Source organism: Rana temporaria, chromosome 12, assembly GCF_905171775.1.
Source record: "Rana temporaria chromosome 12, aRanTem1.1, whole genome shotgun sequence".
Classification (NCBI taxonomy): domain Eukaryota; kingdom Metazoa; phylum Chordata; class Amphibia; order Anura; family Ranidae; genus Rana; species Rana temporaria.
This window is the reverse complement of record NC_053500.1, coordinates 123706659-123728392: the sequence shown is the minus strand read 5'-3', so window position 1 is coordinate 123728392 and position 21734 is coordinate 123706659. Positions and strand designations below refer to the sequence as shown.

The 21734-nt window shown below is 43.9% G+C and overlaps 1 protein-coding gene across 4 annotated transcripts in view; it reads left to right on the top strand.

The window, feature by feature from the left end:
• Window positions 1-107: 107 nt before the first annotated feature.
• The window catches only part of L3MBTL1 (L3MBTL histone methyl-lysine binding protein 1), a 40333-nt gene continuing 18706 nt past the window's right edge, over window positions 108-21734 (top strand). Inside the window, exons 1-8 of one of the 4 annotated variants that reach the window (XM_040330493.1) lie at window positions 108-180; window positions 662-794; window positions 3690-3796; window positions 6172-6271; window positions 10018-10141; window positions 10224-10344; window positions 15393-15486; window positions 16275-16366. In XM_040330493.1, the coding sequence (XP_040186427.1) occupies window positions 689-794; window positions 3690-3796; window positions 6172-6271; window positions 10018-10141; window positions 10224-10344; window positions 15393-15486; window positions 16275-16366 (744 nt within the window). In that variant the 5' untranslated portion in view covers window positions 108-180; window positions 662-688. The other 3 variants (XM_040330495.1, XM_040330496.1, XM_040330492.1) reach the window with 3 other exon arrangements.

Below are 21734 nucleotides of genomic sequence, written 5' to 3'. Positions count from 1 at the left end.
TTGTTCCTCTATTCCCCTAATACATTATATTAAAGGCAGAGCAGACATAACCCCCCCCCCCCTCGCCTTCTGTGAATGCCGCCTTCCCTCTCCCTGTGCTACACACACATACAATAGGGAGAGCGCAGGCGCACACGCACCCTGCAGATTGCGGCTAGCACAGCACTGCTGTCACGTTAGGTAAGATTCTCTGGTGTTTAACCTCTACATTGCCACGCGGGGAAGGAAGACCGCTATCTGTTCCTCCATCGCTTCTTCTCCCCGTCTCTCTCTCTAACAATGGACCAACATCACAGAAATGGAAGGAATCTCAGCTGCCTTGTAAAATATTATTCCATTTGATACTAAGCAGACAGAAAAGGCATTATGGGTGAAATTGAAGAAGCCATTTAAAGCTGCAAGGAGGTTTTTGAAAACACTCAGCCATTCATATTGTATGTGCAGCCCCTGTTTTTGTGTTTTTTTTTTCATATGAATGGTTTTTAAAAAATATATTCCTTATCTATATATGACACTGACCCAAAAATACCTTACCTAACCTTTATATATGACTGTCACAGCCTGTATTGTACATTTCTGTTATGTTTGTTATTACATGTTACAGGTATTTCAGTATTTAACCTGTTCTTTTTTTTTTTCTTTTGCTCTTTATGGTTCCCAGTCATTTTGCAAGGTCTGCTGTGATGCTATGGATCCCTTGGTAGACAATATAAAACGTGAAGAAGGCAGTGGCGTGCCCTTGTGCTTGGTCACCCGCGAAAGCAGTGTGCCTCTACCTTCTCCAGCTGTCTCAGGTAACAAACCAAGCACAATTCCCACAACTCCTGGCCAGCTTACAGAAAAGACCTTTAAAAAAACAAAAAACAAAAAAACATTCATTTGTGGACATTTGGAACCCTCTGAATAATTACACTTCTCAGAGATTGCTTGATTTTTGGGTTTTTACTTGTATTTTCTCCCTGTCATCAGGGGGGTACAGGCAGTACACTTGTAAGGGGCCCGGATAGCAACCCCCTTTAAAAAAAATTGTAAGGGTTCAGAGGGCCCCAAATGGCAACCACCCTTTTTTTAAATGTATTTTTTATAAAAAAAAATATATTTTTTTAAATATATTTTTTAAAGGGCCAATTTTTTTTTTATTAAAGGGCTCAGAGGTCCCCAGGGCCCCATGTGTCAAACCACCTTTTTTTTTATTTGTTTATAAATGTTTATTTTTGTTTATATATATTTTTTTATTAAAGGGCCCAGAGGTCCCCAGGGCCCTGGATGGCAACCCCCCTTTTTTTTAAAAATACATATATATTTTTTTATATATTTTTTTTATTCCTTTTTATTAAAGGGCTCAGAGGTCCCCGGATTATTTCTTATTTTTTTGTAAAGGGCCCCCCCCCCGCTTCTCAATTCGCGACAGCCCCCCCGCTTCTTAATTTCGGGCGGCAGCACCCCCCCCCCCCCCCCAGTTCTCTGCTCTAGGGGGCCATGCCTGAAGCTGTGTAAGGGGCCCCATAATTCCTGATGGCGGCCCTGCCTGTCACTTGCGGAAATGTCAAGCTGAACATCTACAGCACACCATAATCAAGGTGTCTTTGCAGGTTTTCTGCTCAATGGGAGAATCAACCCTTAGATACTGCTTATAGAAAGGCCCAGTAGCGCTTACTAGAGGTCACCCAAGAACAGTGGTCTCCAAATTGTGGCCCGGAAGCATATGCTTGCCTTGATCTGGCCCTTGGGGCACTTTTCCTTCCACTGATGCAAGACACTATATACCCCACTGACACTTACAAAGGGACATAATCTCTGTTACTAACATCACCAATGGGGCACTATTCCTCCAACTGACACCAAAGATGGGGCACTATCCCTCCCACTGATACCAATTATGGGCCATTATTCCTCCCACTGATACCAATTATGGGGTACTATTCCTTCAACTGACACCAGTGATGGGGCACTGTTCCTACTACTGACAGCAATGATGGAGGTCTATTCCTCCAACTGACACCAGTGATGGGGCACTGTTCCTCCTACTGACAGCAATGATGGAGCTCTATTCCTCCAACTGACACCAATGATGTGGCATTATTCCTCCCCCTAATGCCAAAGACTTTTACTTTTTACACAGATTCCAGGGCAATTTCTATTCCATCTGCCACATTCCGGCCCCCCTAAAGTCTGAAGGACAGTAAATTCGCCCTTTGTTTAGAAAGTTTTAAGACCCCCACTCTAGAATTCCAGACTCGTTTAGTTATAGAACTCTCATGGGTGTGTATCATACAGTGCACAATTAGCATTACTTATTTTTGCCAGCTAGCAAAGAGGACCTTATATGAAACCATAACACATTAACAAGTAGCACAATGGCAGCACACACTTGGAACTTTACTATTCCCAGTTCACTTTCACAGCCTCCTGTGTCATTGTCTGCTCCATGGCAAATTTATCAGCCATGTAATGATACTGATTTACAATGTTTATTGAGCACAGCCAAGTAGGAGAGGTGACACCGGGAGTTGCAAAGCTGAACCCGCCCACGTAGTGTCGCTATGCTTCACAAGACTGGATGAACAAATAGAAGTTACAAATCTTTTGGTCAGTAAAACAGTCCATATTTACCAACGTGTACTTATTTGGCTGCCTGAAGATACACTAAAAATTTTACATTTGGTGATAAATGTAGTAGCCTTGATTTATCACTTTCTGAGGCCTCGTACACACGACCGAGGAACTAGACGGACGAAACACATCGTTTTGCTCGTCGAGTTCCTTGTGAAGCCATCGAGAAACTCGACAAGCCAAGTTTCTCCATTCCCGTCAAGGAAATAGAGAACATGCTCTCTTTTTGGCTTGTCGAGTTTCTCGACAGTTTCCTCGACGAAAATGTACACACGACCGGTTTCCTCGGCAAAAAAATATCTACCAGCAAGTTTCTTGCTGGTTTTTGCTGAGAAACTCGGTCGTGTGTACAAGGCCTAACTCAAGAACTGTCTGTGTTGTCTTCCATCCTCTAATCTCGGAGTCTCCAAATTTTTTAAACAAAGGGCCAGTTTACTGTCCTTCAGACTTTAAGAGGGCCGTATTGTGGCCAGCGAGGGTAGAGAAGGTCCCGAACCCAGCATCAGTGAGAATAAATATGGGCTTAGGGTTGGTGGTCAGTAGGAGGAAGAGTTGTGGCTCTATTAGGAGAAATAATATCCCATCATTGGGATCAGTGGAAGATATAGTGCCCCATTGTGTCAGTTGGAGGAATAATGGCTATTGTCATTGGGAGAAATAGTCCCCCAAGGGCCAGATAAAGGCTAGCATCTGGCCCTCGGGCCGCACCTTGGAGTCCCCTGTTCTAATCTGATTTAAACTGTAAAATAAAATAAATGTTGTAGAATGAAATACAGATACTAGTTGATATAAGACAACTAAAAAAAATTCATTTTTGATACTTTGATGAATAAGACCTACAGGGACCATGCATTTCTTTTTGCCCATAGCTTGTAAGATGATCTCTTTTATTCACATAGCACTAGAAATGTGAACGGGAGAATTTTGATTGATTGATTGATTGATTAACCAAAGGAGTAATTATGGCTTGACTTTAAGATGCAAACTGTGGAAAGATTATGGCACAAATGTACAATAAACTAAAATAAGAAAAAAGATTCCTCATGTCTCAAAAAATATTGCTTTTCTACCAACAGTTGTTAGGTTGCATATATCCACCTGCTCAGATACTCAGCGGCCCATTCTGGAGGAGCAGCGAGACAGAAGAGGATTGGAGCCAGTCACCGCCACTGTGAATCCACAGGTTAGATGACAAAACACAGGAACATGACATAAGGCTTTTCCTTTCAAAAAATCACAGTCATTCTTTTAAAGTTAATTATAAGTGCATCTGTGCTTATTGTTTTCTCCTAGTCCCCCTGAAAAGTCTAACAAATACCTATTGACCCTGCCAGTTAAAGAAGAATTCCAGGCATGGTATATTTTTACATAGTTACATTGGTCCAGCAGTGACCAATCACAGCGATCACAGCAACAGTAGTAAATAAAGACTTTTCCTTTCCTTCTCTCTGATTGTTCACAGCGATCACATGGTACATGGGAAATGTACCATGTGATCACTGTGACCAATCAAAGATCTCACTGCACTGCCCTGGTGACTTAAAGTTAACCTGGGCAAGCTGGATTGATAATGTCACAAGGGGATGGGGTCAACCTTAGTGATGCCACCTGGGTTATTTAGCGGCGGTTTGGGTAGTTGATCAGTCTTCGTGCTCCCCTTTTCCCGGCCTGCAGGGCTGCATGCTTGGATAAGGGTCTGGTATGGATATTGTGACCAAAAATGCCAGTTTTTTTGTTTTTTAATACTTTCTGCTATTAACGGGGAATCCTACTGGCAGCAGATGAGTCATGGTTAAGGACACGGTAGGTGCCGACTCCTTCACAACCAGCTATTTACTATTTGTTAAGGATGCCAGTGGGTGCTGGCTTCTTAGCAACCAGCTATTCATCCGTTGTTAAAGATGCCGACGGTGCTGTCGGTAAAATGCTACAAGTTTCCACTACTAAAATACCGCATCACTTTTAGAAATAACGCATATTTTATAACATATTTATAACGTATTTTAGTAACTTTTAGTGGGGAATTGCTAGAAAAAAATTCAAAAACGCTATATAAACTCTCCCAAATTTGGTCAGTTTTTTGGGGGAAATTTCTACAGTCCTGGTGCTCTAAGACCTCCAAAAATATGAGAGGAAATATGAGTCAGGAAATTAAATGTATATTTTATGCCCCTAGAAAGCCTGAAGGTGCTCCTTAGAGTTTGGGCCTCTCTATGTAGTTAGGCTATCATGTCTTACGCGTGATATCATCACACTTGGAAGGAGTAGCGGAATGTGTTTTGGGGTGTAATTTTTTATTTTATTTTTTTGTAAAGGGTATTGGGGTGTTATTCTAAGTATGCCTATGGGGTGTGTTAGAAATGTCTTATTAAATTACAAATTTGTGAAAAAAAAAACAATTTCCATTCCGTATTTTCCAAAAACATGTGACAAAGTCTCATGTATGGGATCTCCATAATGAGGAGCAGTAGTAAAAGGTGTTTTAAGATGTAATTGTAACTATATTTCTTGCTGTGCGCAAGAAATCATCTGTTAAAATGACAACTTTGTGAAAAAAATAAATACATTTCTTAATTTTCCCCAAAATTGTGACTAAAAACTTAAAAAAACTTAAAAAAAAACTCACCGTGCCTCTTACTAAATACCTTGGACTGTCTATTTCCCCCCCCCAAAAAAATGATTGCCTTTTTTTTCAAACTATTTAGTGGTGGTTAAATAAGAACCAAAAGAAAGCCCCATCAGTCTCAAAAAATGATATACAATTCATTTAGGTACCGTGTTGCATGAGTAATTGTCATTCGAAGTGTGACAGCGCTGACAAATGACTTAGGGCCAGATCCACATACATGTCGAACGGCGCAGCGTATCAGAGATACACTACGCCGCCGTACCTTACCTGGCGCATTTTCGAATCCTCAGCGATTTCGCGCCGTAAGTTACTGCGGCGTAGTGTATTTCTGGCGGCGGATTGGGGGCGGGTTTCATTTAAATGAAGCTCGCCCCCGCGCCAAATGAAATGCGCATGCGTCATCAAGAAATTTCCCGCCGTGCTTTGCGCGAAATGACGTCGCAACGACATCATTTTTTAAACTTAGACGTGAGTTACGTCCATCCCTATTCACGGACGACTTACGCAAAAAAAAAAATTCAAATTTCGAAGCGGGAACGACGGCCATACTTAACATGGCAAGTCTATGTATACGCCGAAAAATACCAGCTTTAACTATACGCCGACTACAGACGACGTTAGAAATTGCGACGGCCGCGCGTACGTTCGTGGATCGTCGTAAATTGCTAATTTGCATACCCGACACGGAAAACGCCACCCAGCGGACGCCGAAGTATTGCATCTTAGATCCGAAGGCGTACGAAGACGTACACCTGTCGGATCTAGCCCAGAAGCCGTCGTATCTTGTTTTGAGGATTTAAAACAACGATACGACGCAGGAAATTTGAAAGTACACCGGCGTATCAGTAGATACGCCGGCGTACTTCTTCTGTTGATCTGGCCCTTAGTCCGGTCCGAAGTGGTTAAACAATTTGCCTGTTATTTGACAGTTTCGCTTTGGACATCTGGATCAGGATGGGAACCCAAGCCAACCCAAAGAAGAAATCATTGAGATAACTACAGAAAGGAACAACAATACCCTCTCTCAAGGTGGCCTTCTTTTTGAAGTTCTGAAGTTGGTTTTTTTATAGCCATGTATTTGAATTATCATTATTACTTTATTATTACTTTTCATTATTATTCTACCCTTTTATGATGTTCAAAAAATATGTACAGGGTGGGCCATTTATATGGATACACCTTAATAAAATGGGAATGGTTGGTGATATTAACTTCCTGTTTGTGGCACATTAGTATATGTAAGGGGGGAAACTTTTCAAGATGGGTGGTGACCGTGGCGGCCATTTTGAAGTCGGCCATTTTGAATCCAACTTTTGTGTTTGATGTATCCATATAAATGGCCCACCCTGTATATGCAACTATTACTGTTTCTGCACAAAGTGAAGAACAACTACAAAGATATAGGTCCATATTCTATAAGCTAGGGTGTCTAGTGCTGGGACATCAATAAAGTTCAGTGCCTGAAGGGTTGGTCTTTGGTGCATAGGATCTTAGTGCAGGAGAGGGGAGTGTATAGTATATAAGGGTTACTTTTTCTTAAAATGTATAAAATCCCAAAAATAAAAAATAATGTATACTCTTTTATCTTTCAACCCCCATCCCTTTGTATGTTTTTATGGGGCGTGAGGAAAAAAATATGTAATCCTAGCTTTGCTATTAAGCCAGTGGTACTTGCTTTAGCATGGTAACAACGCTCACTTCCCTGCTTAAAGGGGTTGTAAAGGTTCGTCTTTTATTTTCTAAATAGGTTCCTTTAAACTAGTGCATTTTTGGTTCACTTACCTTTTCCTTCAATTTCCCTTCTAAATTATTATTTTTTGGCTGAAATTTTCACTTCCTGTTCCTCCTCAGTAAGCTTGCCCCCATCATCAGAGCCATTTTGGCTGGGGGTTAGTCAGCATGCTCGCCCCCTCCCTTGGGACTACATCCCTGCGGGGAGACGCTGTCATTGTCAGGAAAGGAAAGCCGACAACCGGCTTTCCAATTACAGGGGATATTTACACAGATAATCCGGGCACTTATCAGTGCCCGGATTATCAGTACAGCCTCATCAATGTAACATATCAGTGCCTCATCAGTGCACCCTCATAAGTGTCCATCAGTGCACCCTTATCAGTGCCTCCTCATCAGTGCCCATCAGTGCACCCTTATCAGTGCCTCCCCATCAGTGCCTCCTCATCACCACACATCAGTGAAAGAGAAAAATTACTTATTTGAATTTTTATTTTTTTTCTAAATTTGCGATCTTTTTTCGTTTCGTTTAGCAAAAAAAAACAAAAAAAACAGTGGTGATTAAATACCACCAAAATAAAGCTTTATTTGTGTGTATTGTTTTTTAAATGTCATATGGGTTCAGTGTTGCTGTCTGCACAATTGTCACTCTAAAGCCTCGTACACACGATCGAATTTCCATCGGACAAATCCGTGGAATTTTGTCCGAAGGGCGTTGGCCGTGAACTTGTTCTGCATACAGACGGCAGAACTTTTTCAGCCAACATACACAAAATTACATTGTTTTTCTGCTCTTTAGCGCTACCCTTTGGGCAACTTCTGCTAATGTTGTCATATGGTTAGCGTTGGTTCGGAGCATGCGTGTTTGTACTTTGGATTTTAGTCCGACGGACTTGTGTACACTCGATCGTTATAATCCGACAAGACACATGGTCGGATTATCCGACAAAACCCTTCCATCACACAATTGTTGTTGCAAAATCCGATCGTGTGTACGGGCCTTAAGTGTGAGAGCGCTAAAAGCTGAAAATTGGCCTGGGCAGGAAAGGGGTGAAAATGCCCGGTAATGAAGTGGGTAAAGTTAAGGTTTGGATACAGAAGGGGTTAGGACTGGAGGTACAGAGAGGGTTGTTATGAGGAGTTGGATTACAGAGAGCTAAAGCTAGGGTACATGAAGGATAAGGGTTAGGCCTCGTACACACGACCGAGGAACTCGTCGGAAATGAAACATCGTTTTCCTCGACGAGTTCCTTGTTAGGCTTGTGGAGAAACTTGACAAGCTTGCTTTGCGTACACACTGTCAAGACCAAATCTCCTCGTACTCAAACGCGGTGATGTACAACACATACGACAGCAGGGGAAGTTCCATTCCACTGGCACAACACTTGGCGCTGCCTTTTGCTAATCTCATGTTACTGCGTGTTAAGTAAAAGTTTGAGAGACGATTTGCACTTTTCAGTCTGTTACAGCGTGACGAATGTGCTATCTCCATTACAAACCCTACTTTTACTGAAGGTGCGCTCCCGTCTCATACTTTACTCTGAGCATGCGCGGGTTTCTAAGCATACACACGAACGTGTTTCTCGTCGAAAACATGCCCGACGAGGAAATTGAGACTCCCGACGAGAAAAAGGAGAACTTTCCTCGTCGAGTTCCTCGACCGGTATCCTCGGCAAAAAAGCTCTGCCACCAAGTTTCTTGATGGATTCTGATGAGGAATTCGGTCGTGTGTACGAGGCCTAAGAGATAAGACTATTACTGCCTGCTCTGGGATCTCTGTGCGAAAATATAACAGCACCAGTATTCATGCACTGAAAGATAATGCACTACTCTGCTAAAATGTACGTGGGAGTCCTCAACACCTACTGTATCCTCTAGTACAGTGGTTCTCAACCTTCTAGTGTCGTGACCCCTTGATAACATTTTCCAAGTTGTGGGGAGCCCTAACAGTAAAATTATTTTCGTAGCGTGGGTTGTCAGCACCCAAGGCAAGACAAGTAATTTGCACGCCCAAACCCACGGACATTTTGCACTCCCTGAATCCCTTCCACTCATACAGTATTAAAACCCCTATGGTACATTTTAGGATGTACAACTCTTTCTCTTTGTTCCCCTTTCTTTCTCTTTTATCTCTCTTTATTCTAATTTCTTTTTTTTTCTCCCCCATCCCTCTACAGCCGTCTTTCTTGTTCCTTTTCTCCCTTTTTCTTTCTTTCATTCCGCTCTTTTCCTCTATATTCCATGTATTCTCTATTTTTATTACTTGTCTTGCTCCTTGGTGGGGGGGGGGGGGTTGGATGAGTGGCAGTGATGGCGGGGAATTGGGATGAGTGGCAATGCTGGGGAGAGTTCTGATCAGTCAAAAAGGCTGGGAGAGCGGTGTGGGCTTCAGGAACAGCCCAGGATGTGGGGACCCCTGGCAAATCATCATTTGACCCCCGAGGGGGTCCCGACCCCCAGGTTGAGAACCACTGCTCTAGTAGGCTTATGCAGGCACATATACACAAAAACTGGAGTAAAAAAACAATCTGATAGCAACCAGATACCAAATTTTATCTGAAAAATAAGTCCTAATAGGCTCCAGTTTTGAATGCTTTAGCTTTCCTGACTTAGTCAATAAATCTCCCTAGTGGTGGGAAATAGGGGTTCAGCCATTAGCTTTGACCCCACTGTAGACGCTTTTCCCGTCTTGTTCATTCCCCGACTTGTTCATTCCCCGACTAAGTTGGGGTAGGCGGTACACTTTGGTGGGGGTGGATCAGCCACGCCCTGTGACCTTTGACCTCTGTGAACCCGCCTTCTGACCTTTGGGGGAGGTCCCTGTTCCAATTCCTGAGTCCTAGCCATATTCTTCAATGGGAAACCCTAACTCTAACCCCAACCCTAAGCCGAACCCTAACCCTAGCTGACCTTTGACCTATGAACTTTAACCCTAAGTGCATCTCCTGTTGCAATAGTTTCTACAGTGGTTGTATTTTTCTTGAATGCGTTTGTTTGTCTGCGGACTGTACAGTTGTGTTTATGACTCATTTGTGTCTATGCAGCTCCTGATGTGAAGGAGAGCCCTCATTCTGATCCCGCTCTGTGTCTCTGTGATACCTGTGGCTGTCAGCATGTGGCCAGTGGAAAATGTGAGGCATGTGGTGCAATATGTCACTTCAAAGAGAGGTGAGACTGAGACCTGCTGATCGCTATGATGGGGGTGAATGGGGAGCGGGTTAGTGTTACCTGGCTTCTGGGGTGTCCACAGCAGGTCCCTGGTCCTGGAGCCATCACGAGGCTTTGGGATGGGCAGCGAGACCTCAATACCGGTCAAGAAAAGAAGGCCAAAAGAGTATCTGAGCCCAGCTGAGTCAGAGGCCGATCTAATGGTGAGGACAGAGCTATTATTGCACTCGTGTCACCTGAGTGTTGTCAGTGCTTCACTGTGTTGTGATTGGAGGAGAGTGCCGCAATACACTGTAGTGGAGCAGGTCTTATCCGTTTAAATGTTTGCATGTTGTAACTTTTGTGTGTATATTAAAGGATTAAAGAACCCATCAGTAGTATGTCCACTGTTAAATAGCATATCTTTAATAATCATTTTGGAGCATGTTTTAAAAAATACAAAAACGTTATGTATTGTCCACAGCAACCAATCAGATTTCAAGTGGGAGTTTGCTAGGATGGGGTCTAGAAAACAGAACAGAACTTGCTGGGTGGCTTTAGGCAACAACCATATTTTAACTGTGTGCATTAAAGCATACTTTAAGTAGCCTAAAAAGTTTCTTAAGGTAACTGAAATGCTGAGTGAAGGCACCTTTTGGATGCTGCTTGTACCCATGCTAGTCTTCAGATGGATACATGTGTCCCTGTGGAGCTCAATGAATCCCAAGCTAGCCATACATGCCTAGGTTTATCTCATAGTTCCCAACTGTCCCTGATTTCGAGGGACTGTCCCTCATTTGGAACAAAGTCCCTCTGTCCCTCTTTCCTCCTCATTTGTCCCTCATTTTGGTCTGATCTATATGGTTGTATATAAAATACACTTTTTATCAAAAAGTGTTTCCAAGCGCTAAACAATTCATCCAATATCTAAATTGTTGCATTTTTTAATTCCAAAAGACAATATAAAGGAATAGTAGTGAAATTAAAAGCACTTTTGGGTTTAACCAATCATTATTTTGGTACAATTCTCCTTTAAGTGGGTGTGGCTGGGTGTGTGTCACAACATACTTTTGAAAATAGGTGTCCCTCGTTTCCATCTCAAAAAGTTGGGAGGTATGTTATCTTGTTCTGCCAATGACTAAGGGCCAGATTCACATACCCGCGGCGCAGCGTAACGTAAACCGTTTACGTTACACCGCCGCAAGTTTTCAGTCTAAGTGCCCGATCCACAAAGCACTTACCTGGAAATTTGCGGCGGTGTATCGTAAACACGTCCGGCGCAAGGCGGTCTGATTCAAATGGGGCGGGTACCATTTAAATTATGCGCGCTCCCGCGCCGGACGTACTGCGCATGCTCCCGTCGCAAATTTCCCGAGGTGCTTTGCGCGAAATTACGACGCGCCGACGTTTTGAGAATCGCAACGTCAACAAAGCACTTACGCAGGAAAGACGGGCATACTTTAACATGGTGGAGTACTTTTCCACCATATTAAAGGTGCCCTATCTTTGTGACGGAAATCTAACACTTGCGACGACGTAACGACGGGGAAAATCTTCGTGGATCGCCGTAACTCCTAATTTGCATACCCGACGCTGGTTTACAACGCGAACTCCCCCCAGCGGCGGCCGCGGTATTGCATCCTAAGATCCGACAGTGTAAGACAATTACACCTGTCGGACCTTCTGGCTATCTATGCATAACTGATTCTATGAATCAGTCGCATAGATACTCTGAGAGATACGACGGAGTATCTGAGATACTCTGTCGTATCTCCTTTGTGAATCTGGCCCTTAGCTCCCAACTGTCCCTGATTTTGAGGGACTGTTCTGATTGGGAACAATGTCCCTCTGTCCCTCATTCCTCCTTATTTGTCCCTCATTTTGGTCTGATCCATATAGATGTATATAAAATTCACTTTTATCTTTCAAAAAGTGTTTCCCAGAGCTAAACCTTTCATCCAATTTCTAAATCGCTGCATTTGTAAATTTTAAAAGCCCATATAAAGGAATAGTAGTGGTAAAAAAAAGCCCTTGTGGGTTTAACTGACCTTTTTTGTGGTTAATTCTCCTTTAAGGGGGGTGTGGTAGGGGCGTTTTCTATGCCTACATACGTTTGCTAGTAGGTGTCCCTCATTCCCATCTCAAAATGTTGGGAGGTATAAAATGATTCTTGTTCAGCCAGTGGTTCCCCAACCCAGGATGGATAGAGGAATCTCCACGGCTGGTTATTGTATTCAAGAAACCGCTATGGTCTTACATCCTTAGCTCTAAACACCAAATCCCAAAGTTAGATAATGGGGAATATATGGCCCAATGAGCGATGTGTGTACACAGATAAACTTGAGATCAACAATAAGTCCAATTAGAACATCTGGTGAGTTCTTGCTGGCCTCAGACACTTGGTGCAGCACCTTTGGAAGTAATTCTGAATAACAGATTAAAATAGAGGAGGGCGCGATAGCGAGGTAAAAATTTGTGGTGAAAAGACAAATGGCAACTTACATAAACAGCTAAAAACAAAGGGCCAGATTCACAGAATAAGTACGCCGGAGTATCTGCTGATACTCCGGTGTACTTTCAAATTTGCCGCGTCGTATCTTAATTTGTAATTCACAAACAAGATACAGCGGCATTTGGCTAAGATCCGACAGGCGTACGGCTTCGTACGCCTTCGGATCTTAGGATGCAATACTTCGGCCACCGCTGGGTGGAGATCACGTCGTTTTCCGCGTCGGGTATGCTAATTAGCTGTTTACGGCGATCCACGAAGGTACGCGCGTTCGTTACGTCGTCGCTAGTCGTCTTTTCGCGTCGCAAAGTTACGGCTGCTATTGAGGTGGTGTAACAATAGACAGCCCATGTTAAAGCATGGCCATCGTTCCCGCGTCGAATTTCAAATTCGAAAGTATGTTACGCACGTCGCCATTCAAAACATTACGTCGGGGTGACGTCATTTCGCGCAAAGCACGGCGGGAAATTTCAAAACGGAGCATGCGCAGTACGTTCGGCGCGGGAACGCGCCTAATTTAAATGGTACACGCCCCATTTGAATTAGGCTGGCTTGCGCCGGACGGCTTTACGTTACACCGCCGTAAGTTTACACGCAAGTGCTTGGTGAATCAGGCACTTGCGCTGAAAACTTGCGGCGGTGTAACGTAAAGGACATACGTTACGCCGCCGCAATTCTTTATGAATCTGGCCCAAAGCTCATAAGGAGAGAAGGGTCTCTGGTGGAAGGCCTCAGCACAGCAGGATGCCTGGGTCTGGAAAATACAGCTGCCAAACTCTAATTTATTTTCTACCATGTTACTGTATCAGCCTACCCATTGTGGTGGTTGGGCCCATGTGCTGAGGACTTCCACCAGAGGCCCTTTGTGTACTGGTGCACAGTCATGTTGGAACAGGAAGGGGCCATCCCCAAACTGTTCCCACAAAGCTGGGAACATGAAATTGTCCAAAACGTCTTGGTAGGCTGAGGCCTTAGGACAGGGATCCTCAAACTATGGCCCTCCAGCTGTTGTAGAACTACACATCCCATGAGGCATTGTAACACACTGACATTCACAGACATGACTAGGCATGATGGGAATTGTAGTTCCTGAACAACTGGAGGGCCGTAGTTTGAAGACCCATGCCTTAGGAGATCGCTTCACTGGAACTAAGGGGCCAAGCCCAACCGCCTGAAAAAAAAACGCACACCATAATCCTTCCTCCACAAAATTATTTGAACCAGTGCATGTAAGGTCCATAAATAGATGAGCGAGTTCAGGGTGGAGGAACTTGACTGGCCAGCACAGAATCCTGACCTTAACCCAATAAAACACCTTTGGGATGAATTATACCGGAGACTGAGAGCCAGGTCTTTTTCGTCTAACATAAGTGCCTGACTTCACAAATGCCCTTCTGGAAGAATGGTCAAACATTCCCATAGACACACTCCTAAACCTTGTGGACGGCCTTCCCAGAAGGGTTGAAGCTGGTATAGCTGCAAAGGGTGGGTCAACTCAACATTGAACCCTACAGACTAAGACTGGGATGCCATTAAAGTTTATGTGCGTGTAAAGGCAGGTGTCCCAAAATTTTTGACAATAAAGTGTAAGTTAACATTTGTCTTTTCACCACAAGTAAACGTTTTTATACTACACTTGTATCGTACCATCCTCTTTGCTAATCAAATCCTGACATTGCCTAAATGTGAACTGGAAACAGTGAAGCCTCGTACACACGACCGAGGAACTCGACGGGCGAAACACATCGTTTTCCTCGTCAAGTTCCTGGTTAGGCTGTCGAGGAACTCGACAAGCCAATTTTCTCCATTACCATCACTCTCTTTTTGGCTCGTCGAGTTTCTCGACAGTTTCCTCGACAAAAATGTACACACGACCGGTTTCCTCTGCAAAAAAAATTCTCCCAGCAAGGCTTTTTTTGGTCGCTATGTCATCAGTGAATATCAACTGTTTATTTCCTATGATCTAACCTCCAAACAGTGGTGGTAAACCATGTGACTTGTACGGGGCCCAGCAAAAGACTTTGTACTCCAAAACTTGTCTTGGCCACAATGATTGCAATGACTATTCTTTAGTATAAATTAACTTAGAATGGCATCAATATCTTCTTTAGTAAAAATGCCCCAGAATCCTAATGCCGCGTACACACGATCAGATATTCCGACAAGAAAAGTTGAAAAGTGAGCTTTTTTTTTTACGACCGTGTGTATGCTCCATCAGACTTTTGCTGTCGGAATTTCCGCAAACAAAAGATTGAGAGCTGGTTCTCTATTTTTTCGGAAATTACACTCATCTGTATGCAATTCCAACGCACAAAAAAACCCACATGCTCAGAATGAAGCAGAAGAACCGAACTGCCTATTAAACTTCATTTATCTCGGCTTGTCGTACGTCTTCTACGTCACTGCATTCCAGACAAGATTTGTGTGACCGTGAGTTTGAGCCAACATTCCGTCAGAAAAAATCAACGTCTTTCTTGTCGGAATTTCCAATCATGTGTACGCGGCATAAGGTTATTGAATCAGGGAGCCTATAATGATCCAATCATGTATATTGTGTCCCAGCCAATGCAGAAACATGTCATCTGAAATCTGATTGGATCCTCTGGACAACACAGATCATTTTCTTTGGCCCAGATTTTGTAAAAGAGCACAAGCAAGGACAATTAATATAATACGAAAAATGACAGAAGAGTGTGGGATGTATGTCTGTGTACAGTGTTATGCATGTAGTTGTCTCTATATCTGAGAGGTATTATCATTCAGGAGAAGCAGAAGGAGAAAAAGACTTCCAACGATACAGAGGGGCCATGTGTGAGGAGTTTGGAGCAGGAGACATGGAGCCAAAAAGACATACAAAGTATGTTTCATTCTTTGGTTTCCCACGGCATACATGAAGTGTTCATTATTACCGTTGTGCCATGCCCTCCTCTGCGCTAGATCCACTGTAAAACCCCCTTTCTGTGAACCCTAAATCATCAATACATTGAGTGCTTCTCTAATTGTAGCCAAAATGGATGGCCCAGATTCACAAAGCACTTACGCCGATGTATAACAAGATACGCCGACGTTAGTGCAAATGTGCGCCATCGTATCTGTGCGCCGGACCCACAAACTAAGATGCGCCTAAAAACAGGCTTCATCCCGCCGTATGCAGTGATCCGGCGTAGTTTAGGCAGTTGTTCCGACGTGGTTGTGAGCATGCGCAGGGGGATCCGTCCACATCTCGGCGCAGTTCGTGATACGTATCTGTCTGGCGCTCGGCCCATCAATTGCATGGGGTCATGCCTCATTTGCATGGCTCACGCCCACTTCCACCTACGCCGGCGTACGCCTTCGAAACCCAGCGCAGCGTTGGGAGCACTGGCTTGGTGAATTCCATGCTTGCCTCTCTGCGCTGCGTTGGCGTAGAGTACATTGTTTGCGCTACGGCGGCGTAATGTGCGCCCGCTCTCTGTGAATCTGGGCCGATGTGTTGTCTATACAAATTAATCAGAGTCTTTTTTTTTTTCAATGTAAGCTAGAAGACCTGAGCAAACATCCCACCAATTGGCAAAGACAACACTTCCATTTTCTTTTCTTCCAGTTTTTATTACTCCTCATTATAGTCTCATTTATTGTTTGCCATATTTTTTTTTTTATCCATAGCTTCAGGTGATGAATTGGGAGATTCTTGGTCTTGGTCTGCTTACCTAGAAGAGCAGAAGTGTGACGCGGCTCCTCTCAATCTCTTTCGGGAGGTAAGTCTGGACAAGGATAGATGCATGAAAAACTGAAATTCTCAATTAGCTCCAAATATTTACTAGAGTTGTATAAATGTCTGAAATTGGTCAAAAATTACTTTTAAAAGTTAAACTTCTACTACGTGACAATTTTAACTAGTGAAATAAATCTTCACTGTAGTACTTGGTTCAGGATAATGTGCAGTACAGACTTCTGGGAGAATATGCTTAATCTGGTGTCAACCACTAGCACCATGTGTAATATTTCCATTACGCACATTCCTGGAAATGGCAAGATGTAAGCAGGTGCTGTAGCAATTACCAGCTGGAAACCGGTACCAGAAGGCAGAGTATATATCAATAAATGTGAAAATATGTCCATTCAGGATTAATCGTTCATTAACAAAGTGCATGTGCATATAACGGTGACATCCAATTCATCCCAGTGATTCCACCATCCACTGTGCGATTAAATGGTTTACCCAGCCTCTCACCTCATCCAGAGACCCCTCAGGGTCAAAACAAGCCTCCAAAGCACACAGATGATATCCTGGGTAGTCGGTGACTGTCAAGGTTTCTTTCCAAACTCCTTAAAGGTCATTAAGCATGTAATGAAAGAGGGGGCTCCATAGCGTAGTAATTCACAATAAATTTATTAAAAGACAAGTAATCACTTACAGTTAAAATTGTAACGTTCAGCTCCAAACAAATCGGGTACTTCCAGTCTCGGCCGGAAGTGACCACTCCTGGCTCCTCCCTGACGACCGCCGAGACCGGAAGTACCCGATAGGCCTCTTCCATACAGGCGGACTCCGTTGCTACGGAGTCCGCCTGCTCCCGCCGGCTCAGCGGGAGATCTCTCCACTGATCTCCGTTGAGCTGGAGGATGACAAGTCCCTCTCTGCTCACTGAGCGGGAAGGGGCTTGTGCAGTGCCGCTGTCTCCTATGGGGAGATCTGATGAAAACGGATAGCATGTCCGTTTTCATCAGATCTCACCCGATCCGATATGGACGGATGGGGACGTATCGCCCTCCGTCCGATTTTGGCGGATCAGATCGGGTCGGATGTCAGCGGACAGGTCTCCGCTGACATCAGAATCTCCATAGGACTGCATTGAGCGGCCGTTCAGGTCTGCCTTCAAAACCAACAGGCGGACCTGATTGGTCCGATCGTGTGAAAGGGGCCTTAAGTTTATATCGCCATGGCACCACATATCTTTCAAATCCTGTCTGAATATTTATTCAGGTGATCACATCACAATTGTAAAGTGAATGTTTTGTGGCCACGCAGGAGCTGAAGAAGAGGTCGTTATGGTCCAGGGTCAGGCTCTGAGACCAGTAGCTATAGCAGTGGAAAAACTCCCACTGACCAGTAGGATAGATCTACAAGCAGGTCACCCTGGCAGATGACATGGGCTCACCTGGAGTACTAACTGGTATTCACCAAAGCTGATGGTGGAGATGGGCTTTGCTGTGTGTTAGTACCGGGTCATGGTCCTCAGGTTCACCCGATCAGGTGATGAGCAAGCCGGGGTAGGGATGAAGTAGAAGCATAAAAAGGTCCATAACAAGTGATTGCAGGTTGGAATCAAGCAGAAGTGTAGTTGAGGAACAAGCCAAACAGCAGCAGGGGTGACAACAGCAACATATGGTTTGCCCATGCAGGTCAAAGCAAAAAGCTTGCCTGCTACCCCCTTGCTCCCCATTTTTAACCATCTATTTGGTCTGCTGCTACTACCCCGTTCACATGTGTGGGTGAAGTTTAAAAAACATAATGCCTTGTATAAGCTTCAGGTAGACCTGACCAGAACTTACTAAGGCCTAATGCCCCAGTCCATTTGACAGCACTCAGGCCTAGCTACTAGATGGTCAGGATCAGAATTGTGGGAGTAAGATAGTTACATGTTTTTCCATACACAGACGTGCCAGGTATTTTTCATTGCAATAGCAGTTGAGCAGAGAAGTGGGGGAGGAGTATGTAGTATCAGTCATGATAAAGCACTAATTGGAGTGTGAAACGCGTAGGCTGTTCTGCTTGTTTTGTAGTGCATTTTATCCTTTTTTACAATAAAGACAACCTTATGTTTTTTTTGGAGTGCGGCTGTCCACCCCGTCTTTCCTAATATCAATTGCTTTGTGCATTGCCAGCACCCTTGATTTCCTGAGCTGTTGCTGATCTTCTCAACACACCCACCTGGAGCGGTTACTCCCTTTCCTTCGTGTAGTGAAGGGGGGTGGGGGGAGACAATTTAATGAACCTGGGTGATAATCAAGCCTGGCTTTACTTAAATATTTATAGGGCATCATAAAAAAGGTTCCTGTTTCTCACATGCCCTAGAGTGGATCTCTGTTTGAGTAGAAATGGATCCCAGAACCCACTCGACCCACATCTAGCACAAAGAAGCCCCTAAAGTTGGGTACACACTATTGGAAGACATTTTCCATATAAGGCACAATTGCTCGATTTTCGTAGTGTGTAGACAACCTTTGACATCCGATTCAGACTTTCCAAATGGAAATTTCCATAAGGACAAACTCCAAAACTTTTCTCAGGCATGAACAAAACAAAAGATTTTCGTTTAATGTGTACTGTTTTCATACAAGAAAAATCAAATACGAAAGACTGTGCATGATCCGAAACAATAAACCAACAAACAAAAAATCTTTGTTGTATGAGAATTTTCGTACATTATTTTCCTCCTCGGTTTGGACTTGCTGTGAAACATCGAGGAAAACAGGATGATCGTTAGGCTGATTTTCTTATAGTGTGTACCCACCTTTAGTCCTAGAGGCTTGGGCAGTTGCACACCCCCGCATAGATTTTTGTATAGTATTCAAGTCGGAGCACAGATGTTTTCATTCTTATTATTATCATCACATAATCCACGATTGGCAGTAGCTGTAGCGTGGTGCATTGGAGTAAACTAACTGGGTTGCGATATGAGGAATTCTTGGCAATAGAAACAAAGAGGTAACAGGCCATTCTAGCAGATGTACTGGACTGACTTCACTGTACCAACAATTCAGCCCTGTAGCCGGATTATCATTTTCTTTTCTTATTTCCGTATCATTTATTCTTTAACAGTTTTTGGGCATCCACCCACACTAGCAACACAGTGCACATCTGACATCAATGTACCAAACTCCCATATCTAAGAAAAACAGAATCTGCCTCTAATGACTACACAGCCCACACTGTGTATACCCGAAATTGGGCAAACAGTGTTGTACATTGGATTGTCAGCAATGCTAACCCATTAGAAGCCATACAGAGACTCATTGGCCCGGATTTACAGACAGCGGCGCACATTTATGCCGCCGTAGCGTATCTCCTGTACGCTACACCGACGCAGCACAGAGAGGCAAGCATGGAATTCACAGAGCACTTGCTCCCAAAACTGTGCTGGGTTTCCTAGGCGTAAGCCGGCGTAGGTGGAAGTGGGCGTGAGCCATGCAAATGAGGCGTGACCCCATGCAAATGATGGACCGAGCGCCAGACAGATACGTATAACGAACAGCGCATGCGCCGTCCCGTGGATGCATCCCAGTGCGCATGCTCACAAACACGTCGGAACAACTGCCTAAGATACGCCGGATCACTGCCTACAGCGTGAACGTAACCTACGCCTAGTCATATTCATGTCCAACGTAAACTACGTAAAATACGCCGGCTTGTATTCCTTGGTGCAGCCCTTTGCATGTTTGCTGCCGGGTTACACCTCCTATATGGGGCTTAAATTTACGCCGGACGTACAACTTACGCGCACCACTCGTAGCCTGCGTCGGCCGCACGTAGGTTTGTGAATCGGCGTATCTCACTCATTTGCATATTTGAATAGAAAATCAATGGGAGTGCCACATGCGTCCAGCGTAAATATGCGCCCACTCTACGCCGGCGTAGGCAAGTTACATCGGTGGAATGAAGCCTGTTTTTAGGCGTATCTTAGTTTGTGGGTACGGCGCACAGATACGACGGCGCATATTTGCACTTACGGGGCGTATCTGAAGATACGTCGGCGCAAGTGCTTTGTGAATCCGGGCCCTACTGTTTTTCTACTCAGATAGATAACACATATCAATAATTCTCTCATAAGTACTATGAAAGCTGAACTTTAGGTAACACACACACATTCATATAAGCAAAATATTCAACCTGCCAAATGCCTTGCAATTCAGCCAGTCTTGTAATATAGACACCCCTGGTAGACTTCACTGACAGAATATTGACCTTTTTTTGTTTAAAGTAAGATAGCTAAGGGGGTACCACATCCAATTGCCTGTTGTCAATGGAAATAGGTCCTGAAGAAGCGACAGCGAAATGTTGACCTTATTTGACAAAAGAAGGGTATGTAGCCATTGAGGGCTGTACACATGCCACTGCAAAAACGAAACTTCTTGTTGCAGGACTGCTGCTGAATGCAACTCATTTAAGAGACTGTCCTGATGTCCTTGCCCTTGCTGGCCTTCTGAAAAGTGATCCATGGTGGATCTGCTTTTCAGGAGGTGTTTGACGGTAGTGACGGGGCAATGTTACCTTCTCATTGCCTTTTTAGCATTTAAAAAGGTTGAAATATTGCATGCATTGAGACATAGAGTCATGTTTGGTGGTGGTACTGCTGTGGCTGTAAAGCCATAATTCCGTAAAGTGGCCATGGCATGTATACTGCCCTAAGCGGTTGCATGCCCTTCATTAGACGGGTGGATAAAACTGCTTATAAGCTATCTACTTCTACTTGCACCCTGGACACATGTGAACAAGCCCTAACTATATGGGAGCATGCCACAACCAGCCTGCAACCACATGCAAGTGGTTGCAGCATGGTGGTTCAACCTTTTTAGGGTTAAAACAGTAAATGAGAAGGTTATATATGTGACCTCAGCCTCAAAGCTGAAGATTTTAAAAGATTGAAAATGTCCTTTGAAATTGCAATAACGCTCCCCAGGAAAACTGGACACTTGAAATCCCATAAGAATGAGCTCCAACCCATTGCAGGTGCACATTTTCGCAGGATTTTCAGCGGCATGGCATGTCCCAGGAGGCGGACAATTTTTTTAAATGGTCATTAAAAATTATCGTGTGTAGGCTCCAGATCATTTTTCATGATGTGTAAAATGGGCATTAAAAAAACGTTTGCATCGTTTTTCACGTCGTGAAAAACGGTCGTGTGTAGGCTTTAGCGACGTGAAAAAACGTGCATGCTCAGAATCAAGTTATGAGACGGGAGCGCTCGGTCTGGTAAAACTAGCGTTCATAATGGAGATAGCACATTCGTCATGCTGTAACAGACTGAAAAGCACGAAGACTGAAAAGCGCAAAACGTCTCTCACCAAACTTTTACTAACACAAAATCAGCAAAAGCAGCCGCAAGGGTGGCGCCATCTGAA